The 13633-nt window shown below is 31.9% G+C and overlaps 2 protein-coding genes across 2 annotated transcripts; both read left to right on the top strand.

Annotated features, from left to right (window-relative positions):
• Nucleotides 1–283: 283 nt before the first annotated feature.
• On the top strand, nt 284–3028 carry LOC123309450 (C-type lectin 37Db-like). Its single transcript, XM_044892578.1, has 5 exons — nt 284–443; nt 629–775; nt 826–926; nt 1486–1594; nt 2642–3028. The coding sequence occupies exons 1-5, from the start codon at nt 326–328 to the stop codon at nt 2875–2877; spliced, it is 711 nt and encodes a 236-aa protein (XP_044748513.1). The 5' UTR covers nt 284–325; the 3' UTR covers nt 2878–3028.
• Nucleotides 3029–4069: 1041 nt separating this feature from the next.
• On the top strand, nt 4070–13554 carry LOC123310402 (C-type lectin 37Da-like). The gene is made up of 6 exons (XM_044893871.1): nt 4070–4118; nt 4740–4853; nt 9809–9967; nt 10548–10648; nt 12035–12143; nt 12812–13554. Exons 1-6 carry the CDS (start codon nt 4070–4072, stop codon nt 13066–13068), a joined length of 789 nt encoding a protein of 262 aa, XP_044749806.1. The 3' UTR covers nt 13069–13554.
• Nucleotides 13555–13633: the final 79 nt, after the last annotated feature.

Genomic DNA, 13633 nt, shown 5'->3' with positions numbered 1-13633 from the left:
TTGGAGTGACAATTATTATTCTTATATCTCAATCGCATTTTGGTTTTCAGGTCAGACAATCATGCACTATGAATTGATTGATCATTTTGTCAAAAATTGTTTATATTATGTAACCAATGAAAAGTCGTAACAATTTCTTCATATAGTGCATCTGATATTTTGGCGTTCAATTATAGTTTTCTTGAGAGAGGTTATATGATTTATCAGTGCCTATTTCCGTTGCTGAATGTATTCAGATACTTCCTTCAGAAAGAGGGAATACCAGGAGATCCCCGGATTGTCCTTGAGATAAAATGAACGTGGGGGATCAACAACTACCGACATAATGTATAAAATTGTTATCAATCTTTGTTTTCTCACTACTTTGTTGAATGTAACACTGCTGAAAATGACTAAGTTCTCGTTGTTGTTTGTTTTTGCAAGTTTTTGTCTATTTACTGGAGGTGAGGCCAAAATTTTAAATTATATTTCATTCAGTTAAGTATCTAAGGAAAGATTTGACTCTTCATAAAGTTCACTATTGAATAAGGCGAGACGAAAATTTTGATAATTTTTCACAATGCCTTGTTATTGTTTCTTTCAAAATTTACCACTTTATGAAACACCATATGAAATAAAAATTTTACAGGTACATCATCACTGCCTACAAATGATAAGCCTGGACCACTATGGATTATTCAAATGGGAAATAGAGACAACCTACCAAATTCACCTAGAGGAATGATGATTTCACACAACAGTGTTGACTCTACAAATCCATACCAATTAATGAATGGTGAGTGTTGAAAAAAAATCAATGTCATTCGAAATTAATTTTTTTTTCAGATAAGATGATAGATTACGTCAATAGTCAAACTAGGAAGAATTCGCTTCTACCGTTGGAGGAACTCAATGGAAATTACTATTATTTTGTGAAATATTTCAAGGTGAGTTTAAAACCTAATTTCAGTTTCATCATTTTTTCTAGAAATTATTCCTTACGAATCAATCGCAATACTTTTTCTAATTTTTTCGAAACGATGTATCGGACAATTGATATACGTATCATTCAATCCTCCTCAAGAAGGGTTCGTCTTTTTATAGATTTCCCTCACTGTATAAAAAAAAGAAATGAATGTGAACCAGTTTCACCAAGAGATTTACTATTTGGTTCACCATATCCTCATTAAGGTCAATAGTAGGTTTTCCTTTCTCATCTCCATTTGACAAAACCAAGAAACACAAGAAAACGTTTTCTAACTTATTCTTTTTGAACGCCAGAATTTTTTTTTTCAATGAACAGTTCGACACTAGATCGATTTGAAGTAATTGGGTTTGGTACAGATATAGATAGCTACTATGAATAGATCTTTAACTTTAAATATATTGAATATCCATTGACAGTAATTCATTGTTTGACCATCAGCAACATCTTATGAAAACCATGAGTTGACTTTTTTGCTGGAGAATATTCCCTGCTTAGTCTAAAATTGTAATTATTTACAGACTAACTTCTTCAAAGCAATGCAGTTCTGCAAAGAAAACGGTATGGATCTTCTAAGCCTAGAGACTGGTGAAGAATATATGGCAATTGTATCTTACTTGAAGAAACATTGTAAGTTTATAAGTTCGGTATGAATATTGCGAAAGTAATCACTTTTCATGATAAAGTTCATCCAACAACAATTACTACTAGAGTCGCTTGCCACTATATTGCTAAATTCAGTTCTAAAATAATTTATTTAAACATCACTGTGCGCGCATGTGATCTTTCACATATATTACAACTTTCAGTGATGAAATCAGTGGAAAGTGGATATAAAAAAATTGTACAAACAAAGTTGAGCAATTTTAAATCAGCATATAATTATCTGCAAATTTTCTCCTCAGCCCTTATATAAAAATTATATCTATGTATGCCAAACAGGGTGCTTACCCTAATTTTCTGGCAATAACGTTGTTCCGCAACACTCATCCAATGTTATTTTTTGACTGAAAACATATGGACTCGTTGGAAAGCTCCTAAATATGGACTCCCATCATAAATTTTGTTTTCACCAATTTTGTGGTTATCAGAAGAATCACCGAAGTCTGTTAAAAAATTAAAATCAAATTATTCTCAAGGAATAACTCTAGGTTAAAACGTTGAAACCCGTTAGTTCAGTTCCGATAGTAAAATGCTTGTATTTTGAAAATAAAATTGGATATTTAACATATACCATGTGTGGATTCTGTGGATTCGTCAAAAAGCTAAGGAAAAAGAAATCCCACCATAATCTTCGCAATTTTTTCAATTAATTAGTAATTGAGACTTTTGTGATTTTCTGATAAACACACGTAAAAAAAAGATGGTTGGAATCCATTTTCCGTGATTTTTCAAACGTGGCCGCACATGGTATATATTTCTATTTGAAAAACAATGGATGGATGGAGTTGCGGCTAAAGGGTTGGAAAAATTCTCAAATTATTGCCGGAAAATGAGGAACTTAAAACTCAATTGACGGGTCACTGCGTTTTCATTCTGAGATATTGGTTGGTAGAAAATTAATTTTATTCTAGATTCATGCTCAACCCTGTACAATATGAGCAATGGCAAATAATGAAGACTGCTTGTTATCTTATATTTTGTGTTTGTACATCGCTACTCAAAATTGATTTCCAGATCCGAAAGCAGAACATATATGGACTTCAGGAACAGATGCAGGAGAAGAGGGTTCGTTTGTTTGGTTGTCTACTGGCAGAAGCGTGAATTTCACCTCTTGGGGAGCTGGTCTTCCTGATAATTCAGCGAAAATCGAACATTGCTTAGAGATCGCTAGGACAGGTGTTGAAAATTACTATTGGAATGATAGGGCGTGCAATTCGGAATATAATTTCATTTGTGAATTGAGAGAATAATAATAATAGCTCAATACAATCTTAGAGTAGATAGTCCATTTTTTGACCTCCACGCCCCATTTCATGGTGTAAAGAGGAGAAGTGTTTTAGTTTGCTATGATTTGCACTAAAATGTTCATGTATCTATCAGAAAAATAAAAACTTATGGTTATTTCTTAATTCTTATTTCACCTCATATTATCAACATAATATTTTTATGAAAAAATAATGTCCATAACATATACAGAAAATAAGAGCCACAAACTTCAGGGGGTTATTCTTCATAAGAAAACAAATGCAGGAAAAACTCTTCGTCGCAAATGGAACGAGGAATTCCAAAATAATTTCAGTTCGAAATATCTTAGTGGCATGTACCTACCTATTTTTTGTTTTCAAGAATTGGGACACCCACCCGTACCGTTTCGTAGAAAAATGAAATATTCCGCAACTTATGTTGAGAAGATAATTGCTTTCATAGTAATCGAGTGAGAAATTGAATATTTTCGTCACTACTAGACGATTTAAACCGAATCTGCCAGGGATGGTTATATGGACGACTCTGAAACTTTTAATTTGAATGCATAGCCACATCCTATTCAAGATTAGAGAAAAACTAGTGTGAAACCGTTTGGAAATACAATTTTTCGTATTTTGCGTTCTTTTGCGAAAAATAATGCTTTTTTCAACTGGTTGCACGAATAACTATTCTATTCAAATAGGCATGCGTCATACTTGATTGATGTTGCATATTCAAAGGCACAGTTTTCTAATGTACTCAGCTAATTCAAAAAATTCGGCCACTAGGTAACTCAGTCTATTAATGAAGACAATCGAGTTTTGAAATAACAAATCACAGTGGTTCATGATGCACCGACCGATATGAAATACTATTATTATATCTTTCTCACGATAGCCACTGAAAACCAATGTTTTCTATTTACACCATGCTTTATCCAAAATAACATCCGTTGATCTATTATCTTTTTGTATGAGATATTGGCGTTTTTTCCCACATCAACCTTCCGATATGTGGTTGATTATTTCTTATTGTCTATTTTGCAGCTATATAGAATCCGGTTCTGCAACTTCTTCAGAAGGGGAAATAACAATTTATCATAAAAAAGATACTAAAAATATAAGACAAACTCTGTCAGGTAGGTATAAATATCACACTTGAAGCAGATCAATGAACATTTCGTCTTTATCATTCAACATGATCAAGTATGCGTCAATCTATTTAGTGTTGTTAACGGTTCTTATTGGTATGTTTTCAATACAAATTTAATTTCCAAAAATTGATTTTATTAATTGGCATAATTTCTACAATAATAGAAGAGATTGAAGGGAGAATTGAATAAATATCAAAGAAACCTAATCCAAGTTCCAGAAGTTTTCGGGAAAACAAAAGTCAATTACTGAGAGTATTTGAAAACGATATGAAAACAAAGTAATATTGGGTAATTCGAGGAGGTACCTAAAAAAAATTTATTCAGGTTTGACGACAGATTTAAAAAATAATAGAATTCTCCTGGAAGAAATCGGAAAAACTACTGATCTGTTTTGTCATATATTATTTGAATTATTGGATATGATGAGGATTTTATTGTTAATCACAAGGAAAAATATCGAAATGGTTTCGTCTAAAAAATATGAAATACAGATTATAACACATTCAGGTGTTTCAATGAACTACTCTGAAGATAAGAAAACAAAAAACTGATTTGATGAATAATTTTGAAAACAAAACTTTTATTCGATATCTGAGAGTACTGTTGTGCATATTTTCAAATGAGGAGTCATCTATATAATTTCCCTCAAAATTTTTATTGCAATAGTGTATGTTTTATGGCGAATGACTTTTCACAAAAACGTTTGTGTTGTAGGATCATCAGCTAATCCCGGTAGGGAAGAACAAAATCCTTTCTGGTCCATATTTATAGGACATAACGATGAAAAAGACACAATAAAGAAATTTGACAGCAATGCTACGAACAAAGGTGAGTCATGTGAATCAGCATTTATTTTTGATGATCATAAATGTATATAACTTTCGGCATGGCGATGAATTCTGGGGTACCTTGTCTTCAGGCAGAAATCATCGAGCCTGAGGCTGTGTCTATGGCATTATTGTTCGAGAAATACCTTGAAATTCATAATAACCACACTTCCATGCAGGTAGAAGGATTATAAAAAAACTTGGTTTCATCGATTCATTTGACCATCACTTTTTCGGGTACAATACATCATCATCTTCGCATTTCATAAGATGAGGAAATGAACAAAACTTCGAGAATGCATCCTATTTGTGCAAACAAGTATTATATCAATTCGTTATTTGCGCTGGAAACATAAGGTGTTTTTCAATCAAGGCCCCCTTTCAGCAAACATTTGGGGCAAAAATTGATTCTTAACACGTAAAAAAGGGTCGAAGAGGAATGTTTTTGGGAATAATGAATTCTGGGACTTTTATTGACGTTTTCTGTTGATTTGTCTTCCGAGAACGGTTACACTATATATCTTACGCTATTCTTGAGTCATTTCCTTCTTAATACAAAAAATCCAACGCGCGCAAAAATACTCTGCTCAATTGATTAACCGATCAATATCCTTCCTAGACAAAGATCTTTTATTTGAGTTTTTTTTCTAATCTAATATTTTTTGTCAGAGTTAGTCATCACATGGTATCAATTTCTACACTGCACGACTAAGACATTTCTTTTTTAATATTCTTAAGATCTACTGCTATGTTAAGTTGATCGAAATCTGAATCAGTTGAGCAATATTTATTGTTTTTAAATTCACTACAATCAAGGTCTGACATGAAAAGAATGAATAATGAATAAGGTAATTTTTGTCTCTGTGACTGATCGCAGACTCCTTCTAGCGTTTGTAACAATTAGATCGTTTGGTATTTCTATGTCATTGACCTTATCGATTTGGTTCCTTAAAAATTGCTCCTTCTACTCTTTGTGACTTACAACCTATAGAATCTATAATGATATTGTGAATGTAAAATATTCCATATTGCAGTATCCTGAAGACGGTTCAAACTGTGAATGGAAACGTAGGCAAGTGAATACATGTAGTGAACATTGCCTTACGTTGATTCGTATTTCCTGGAACTAATTCTGGTATATCTGAGTGCAAATATTTTGTATATGCAGGTTCGAAATAGTTGAAAAGCATATTCATCTATATTCTACATAATTTATCAGCGAGTGATCGATTAAAAAATGACTTTAACAAGTGAGGGAAATACTTTAAGTCCTTTCAAATATATATAATTGAATACCTATATTGAATTTCCTCAAGTGATGATTGCTACTGTGAAGTTAAACTCATTTCAAATATGGAAAACAAAGAATGTTTCAAGAAATCATTTAGAATTAGGACAAAAATATCAACTTCTTGATTTACAATTAACAGAGTCCAGAGAAAAGGAAAATTCTAGGTATATTTTTTATGCAAACAGATATTCTGCATATAAAATACATGAATAGGATATGCAAACAATTCCTGAGAATTGAACAAACAATATACCTAACTTCCACCACAACCGACATACTTCAAATTTCTTTCTCGATATGGCTTACAATTCTAACCTTAATTTTGGAGGTTTCCTCCAGTGTTGTTTTTGAAATATACAAGTATTTGAAAATGAATGTCTGCACTTTTTTGGATGATTCCTCTAATATTTTTATTCTGAGAAAGGATACCTTCGCATATTATTTTGAATTCTCCACTCACTCAAGAAAGCAACAAAATTTCAACCTTTGTCTACCAAGTTCGAGTAGGTACCTATTTCCAAATTTTTAATTTAACACTAGCCTTCCATTCCTCTTCTGCATTCAAATGTTTAATCCCAATAAAATTCAATAGGTTGTTTAATCAGTCTATTGGAAGATTTTATTGGGATTGTAATCAATCCATTAACAATAGAAGGTTATATATAATTTATAATAAATAGGAAATGAATACTGTAGCAAATAATTATCGTTATATTTGAAATTCGAGGGTACCAACAAGATCGTGCAGAAACTCTTAAAACAACGATTCCTTTGGTTCAGCTTGGAGACACATCTTATTACTTTGGAACGTACTTCAAGGTAAGAGCCCTGAAATTTTCAAGGATATGCATGTAGACTCAATCTGAATATTGTAATGTATTAGGTACCTACATAAATTTTTGCTTCGTTTCAGGGAAACTTCTTCAAATCTATGCAATTCTGTAGAGATCATGGAATGGAGCTCTTAAGTATCGAGTCAAGCGAAGAAAATTCAATTATAATCAGCTACATTACATCACATGGTGAGTTTTCAAGATTATTAACAAAAAAAAAGGTAATATTTCTGTTTTTAGTTCGTAAAATAGATCATTTTTGGACTTCTGGAAGCGACTTAGGTGAGGAAGGAAAATTTGTGTGGCTGGCCACTGGAAAATCATTTAATTACACAGATTGGACATCTCCACAACCAGATAATGCACAGAACAACGAACATTGCATGATTATTTGGAAAACTGGAGAGAAACATTACGTTTGGAATGATGTACCTTGCACTAGTGAATACAACTTCATTTGTGAAATGAGGAAGTGTAGTGAATTTTGTGTGCATTGAATTATAAATCATTCAAAGTAATTATTATTACTATATGCAAACCTACATTTCGATTTATTTTTAATCAATAAAATCTATTTGTCCCAGGCATGAAATTCACATTAAAGCTCTGGTACTCTAACTTCGATGCAATCATATGAATTTATTTTCGAATACCCGCATTCTTGTATTCAGATTTATTGTTTTTTTTTTCACTTGTACCTTCACCCACTTGAAGATACTATTGTGGTAGAGAAACACGTGTCGTGGTTTAAAAACTCATTTCGTAAAAATCTATTTTGAGTTCAATTATGGATTTTCATCAAGCTACATTCATGATCGAAAGGCGATCTTGATCAGCTAATGTACTACTGTGTATTCCTCCCCTATGCACATAAGCTACTGGGTTGTTTCACATGAACCTATTCGAAGACCAGCGACCAGCAACACTTTGCGAAACATTCCAGCACCATCTGTATCCACTGTATGATTTGTTTCAGTTGCCCAGGAGCCAATTTCTTCACTTATTGTCAATTCACACCGATCTTATGCTTTCAAACAAGAAAAAACAGGTTTAGCAACAAGAACCATATAATTTTTTATGCCACCAGCTACAGCCTACTACAATTAATCGATTTCAGAGGGCAAGAGCTTGATAAAATACAACTTAAAATATCCCAGTGTTTTACTATTAAAGGTGATCACATGTATAAAGGTATAACAGATATTCTTGATGAAAACGAACAATGCAGAGTATACGTGATTTTCATCAATTGATGTGCAGTATATTAGGTACATATATAAATATATGCAGATTGTTATGCAAAAGATAATGAGAATAGAAAGAATTTCGAAATGAGGAAGCCTATTGTTCTTCCAAATTCACTATAGAAAATGAACAGAATTAATTTCATAGTTTAATTCCTGTTATTTTATGTAAATGCAAACTTGTCTATTTTATTTACGTATTAAAGCCAACAATTGGAATATCTTGTCAATAATTCACAGTTTTATGTGGATAAGTAGAGTCGGTAATAATGAGATGCAAAGCTGGAAATTCATCTCAATGAATTTCGAGATACGGTTAGCAATAGAAAAACAAAATATTATTAATTTATCACTATTGTATAATCCAGCTTCTCTAATTCATGCATCAAAAGATAAAATAACAGTTATCAGGTTTTTCGCACCCACTGCTGTAAAAACCAATCTTTTCTATTTGCGACTTGAGATATATATTATAGAATAACATCCGTTGACCTATCTCATCAAAGAGATACCGACGTATTTTCCAACATACTTCTTCCAATAGCTTATACCGTGGTTAATACGAAAAGAGATAAATTTGTTTTTTTTTTTATCGTAAGCGTTAGTATACAGTTGCATCAATTCAGGTTCTGCAACTTCTTCCGTAGGGGAACTACCTTTTTGAAATAGGGAAAAACGGATGCTGGGGTATTTAAATATCAGAGTTAAAGCAGTTCGACGGACATTTCTTCTTCATCCTCGAATATGTCCAAGTACGCATTGATTTATCTAGTGTTTCTTGGAGTTCTCATTGGTATGTTTTCTATAGATTTCTGATTTCTAATTCATAAAAAATTCTTCTATTGGAATATGTCAAAAACCTGAAGAGTTCGAGGTATATATTTATATGGTGATCCACAAAAATTTCTGACATGTCATTTAGCTCTAGGTCGTCGAAAAATTTCGAATTCTAGAAAATGAAGCTCAAAGAATGAAATGTCGTTTCCGTTCAAGAAAGATAATTCCTGTTTTAACAATGTTTTTTTTTCTAACAATCCTTAAAGATTAAAGATATTCGATATAGAGAAGCTTTTTTCGGATATTTCATTTTTCATATCACCATTGAATTTTAAATCGGAATAACTGTATTTCTGTTGATCTAACCGATTAATTATTTCAGTTTTTATGAAGTAGATATATTGCATTCGTCTATGTTTATTGCAGTGAATTATCTGCTGTACATGAAATATCGTCTAATTAAAAACATTTAAAACTCTTTTTATTCTTTGTATTGATGTATTAAGATATTAAGTACCTAGAGAAACCTATCTCTACAAAAAAGCTAACACAAAATTCTTTTCGCTGGTCGATTAATTCGGATCAATTATATTGGGAAATATTTATTCACAACCTATACATCTTCAAGGTAGTGGAAACTGTGGAAGCAGTAACACAACTACCTGATGAATGTTGAATATACAGATTGAAAATGTTTTTAGTGTTATTTTCCGAAACATAGGAACATGTTCTCATCAAATTCTAAGTTCTCAACATTCTCTTTAGAAAAACTCATAAATACCACGATTTTTGATAATATTTTGTATTTCAGGCTCACGAGCAAATGATTCTACCCAGAAACCGAATCCTTTCTGGTTCTTCCACATGGGATTGAAAGATGCCAAAGACCCAACAATAGTGAAAATGAATAATAATACAACGAGTACTGAGAATGAATTTCATTCCATCAACAATATATTTTTACCCAAAGGTGAGCTTGAAATATTTCGAATGATTTGTTATGAAAATATGTTATTGTGTTAGTATGGTATTATTATGAAACTGATAATAATCTGCTACAATTTTATATACAGGGTTAGAACTATTCAGAGTGGGACTACAGGGATATCGAAAACCGTCAGAAATACAGGATAGATTAAATTACGAAAAAGTTGCGTTAATCAAGGATGAGTGGGTGGGTGTAAACAGTTCCCAAATATCTCTGATGGTTCCTGAGATATCTCGAAAAAACTGAAAATCAAGATTATCATTTTTTCTTAATAGCTCATTTGTTTTTGGAGATAACTACACGAAATTCGGTTTGTAGTCATAATCCTATTTAGCGATTAGGCTGGTGTATTACTTTTTTGTAAGTTAAGCCACCTCTAAATAGTACTAACCCTGTATATATGGCAAGCAATTAACGGTCTCTTTCCAAGATATTAGACAGGGATCTTTGCTATTGATATTTCGCTTGTTAATGAAATAATGGATTTAAACTATATAAACGTATATATATTTGAAATTATTTTTGTTGAAAATTTTATCATCCACCTTAAACCTTTTTTCAGGTAACTTCCAGGATTGTGCAAAATCTCAAAATATAAAAAAATCAGCTCTACCTTTAGTTGAGCTTGGAGGTAATTTCTATTACTTTGGAACGTATTTCAAGGTAATTTAATTTTTTTTCAATAATCTGTGTTTAGTTGCACACTTCAACGTGCATTGCGAATGGTACAAGCCTTGCCAGATCTAAGAGCTACAGGTTATATTACCCCTGATACATCTGAACGAGCTGTAGCAAGAATAGGAGAAGTTTTATCAAATAAAGAAGTAATTTCTGCTTATATCAGTCTGAAACTAACAAACTGATATCAGCTCTTTGATATTTGTATCCTTATATGATGTAAAAATAAATATACAGAGTCCTTATGAAGCAGTGGCTGTTAGTGTGGGTTCTGGGTCCAAATCAGGTAGCTATAATACAAAGAGTGTTCCAAGTGAGCATATGTTGAGCTAAACGGGACTATGTTAACCTATTCTTCATAATTAAAAAAGAAACTGCTGAAAATTTGTCGGTTATGAATGATATATTATTTCTGACGTCCAGTTTCATAATAAAATTTGAAGTCCATTTAAGCTTAAACTATTTACGGCCGGTTTCATAATCAAACCTAAAGTAGGTACCTTTAATTTCAAAACTTCCTTTAACCCTACTAACGTCCAGTTTCATAATCAAATTTAAAGTCACTTTGAGCTTGAAGCTTCCTTTACTGTCATTTTTAGTAGGGTTAAAGGAAGATTTAAAATTAAAGCGACTTTAGGTTTGATTATGAAACCGGCCGTTAGTGTCATTTTTAGTAGGGTTAAAGGAAGCTTTAAAAAAAAAGGAACTTTTTGGTTTCAAAACTAGCCGTGAATGTTGATTAATCAAATTGCAATGCTTCGTACGTCACCCTTGCTCTTTCACTGAAACTCTGGTAACATAAAATTTAAAAAAAAATGATAATATACCTCGAAGCATGAAAGATAGAAAAAAACATTATATGTATATGTTATACATACTGAAGTGTTGAACATAAAAAAAGGAAAAATCTGATTTCTTGATCTGCACTGATCTCTGTAAACTAAATCCCTGACCTAACTGACCTTAGTTTTGAAAGATGTAACAGAAAGACTTTCTAGCAAACTACCAATATCTTTGTTGTAAAATCTATTGACGAAACTACTAAAAGATCTCACAAATAGTGACAACCATTTGAATGGTTAGAAAATAGTTGATTTCCGAATGGACAGGAATTTAATATTCCTCATTTTTTTTCTGGGAACCCACGCACACACCATTTTGCAACTTCTGCAGGAAAAACTATTCAAGAAGAGTTTCTTTCAATTTTCCATCTTATCGAATTGTAAAGAGGTAGTGAGTGAATAGTTGCGACAAAATTCAAGAAGTGAATGCTTGTTCGTAGTTTCCGAATGTTGAATGTTATTATATACTCAAATATATATTTGTTATGTGCTACGGTACCCAATATAAAAGTTTCGGTTTTTATTCTAGGCTAATTTTTTCAAAGCTATGCAGTTCTGTAGAGATCATGGAATGGACCTCATGAGCATTGAGTCTGCCGAAGAGAATACAAGAATAATCAACTACATGATTTCATACGGTAACAAATCAAATATTTATCGATTTACTTTTTATCCTATTATTTGATTCTTCAATTCATTATCCCAAACCATTTCTCATCATAAATTGCTTATTTAAAAGAATATTCGAGTAAATATGTGGTCATGTATTTTGTTCAAGAATCCGTTATTAATGAGTCCTACAAAGAAGGCAAATCAAATTACTAAAAATTAGGTATTCAGTTTTTGTAACTACCTATTTTCTTATTCACATAAAAATTGCTTATTATATTGAATATGGAAAGAAATTGATTCTTTCGTTACTTTTCAACACTGTTGACTGTTGCCACAAATGAATTACTCCTGTAATTCATCGAAATTTCTCAATCGCCACAAATTTTCAGAAATACGTATTGCACAAGGTTCAATACCTATTTATTTTCAAACCACATGTGATTGAAAATAGTTCCATATAATTAATCCGAAGCATCTGAGTAGTACTACGTGCATAAATTGAATGTAGGTATGATTTGAATATCATACATCCTATTTGGACACTAATTGGAAGAATTATTTACATCTAGGCTCGTTTTGAGCAACATAATGATTTTTTTATATAAATACTTGAATGCATCCCACATCAAGAAAATTTTCTAGAGTTGTTTTCAATATTATTAAACTTGCAATGAAGAATATCTTTGATTTTCAGTTAACAAAATCGATCATTTCTGGACATCTGGAAGTGATTTAGGAGAGGAGGGGCACTTCGTATGGCTAGCCACTGGTAAATCTCTCAATTATACATATTGGAGCCCTCCACAACCTGATAATGCTGGCAAGATTGAAAATTGCTTGGAAATTTGGAAACTCGGAGATAAACATTACGTTTGGAATGATATACCTTGCACAAATGCTTACAATTTTATTTGTGAAGTCAGAGAATGTAGTGAATTTTGTACAAATTGAATTGAGTAACAACTTGTTCTCTACCAATTCATTATTGGAGGAAGCAAACCTGAAAGCACTGATAAATAGTCCATCCAAGCCGAAAATAAAACTCCGATTGAAGATGTAGTAATTGAAATTTCAATCAAAATTATTTTCGGCTTGGTTTGCGAAGTTTTGCAATATTAAATTTTACCGATAAGAAATAAGGATTTCTGTTATAGAAGAATAGAAGTATCAGGTTTATTTTTTTGAATTTGTGTGAGAAGTCATAATTTTATCATCTACAGAAAATAGTAATGCACTCATGAAAAATGTGAAAACATTAACGTATTTCCAGTAAACTCAATTAAACCAGTTCTTTGTTCTTTCCACATTGAAGAAGGTCTGCTCATTTTGACCGAAATGTTAATCAATATTTGCTTGAAATATCATGCTAAGATATGAAATTATGAGCATTTATAATGTGTCAATTTATCAACAACAGAATTAAAATATTAATAAAGATCTTATTGTGTTTTACATAGAAATTAATACTAAGAAATAAAAAACAGACCTCTCTCTCTTGCACTATGCAATTATCAAA

This window comes from Coccinella septempunctata, chromosome 3, assembly GCF_907165205.1.
Source record: "Coccinella septempunctata chromosome 3, icCocSept1.1, whole genome shotgun sequence".
Classification (NCBI taxonomy): Eukaryota; Metazoa; Arthropoda; class Insecta; order Coleoptera; family Coccinellidae; genus Coccinella; species Coccinella septempunctata.
Note: the sequence above shows the minus strand (reverse complement) of the source record. Positions and strands in the feature narration are given on the sequence as shown.

Coding starts and splice junctions, on each gene's coding strand:
- LOC123309450 (XM_044892578.1), top strand. CDS start 326: ATGTATAAAATTGTTATCAATCTTTGTTTTCTCACTACTTTGTTGAAT. Junction 776..825: donor TCCATACCAATTAATGAATG/GTGAGTGTTGAA, acceptor TTTTTTTTTCAG/ATAAGATGATAGATTACGTC. Junction 1,595..2,641: donor ATCTTACTTGAAGAAACATT/GTAAGTTTATAA, acceptor ATTGATTTCCAG/ATCCGAAAGCAGAACATATA.
- LOC123310402 (XM_044893871.1), top strand. CDS start 4,070: ATGATCAAGTATGCGTCAATCTATTTAGTGTTGTTAACGGTTCTTATT. Junction 9,968..10,547: donor CAATATATTTTTACCCAAAG/GTGAGCTTGAAA, acceptor ACCTTTTTTCAG/GTAACTTCCAGGATTGTGCA. Junction 12,144..12,811: donor CAACTACATGATTTCATACG/GTAACAAATCAA, acceptor TTTGATTTTCAG/TTAACAAAATCGATCATTTC.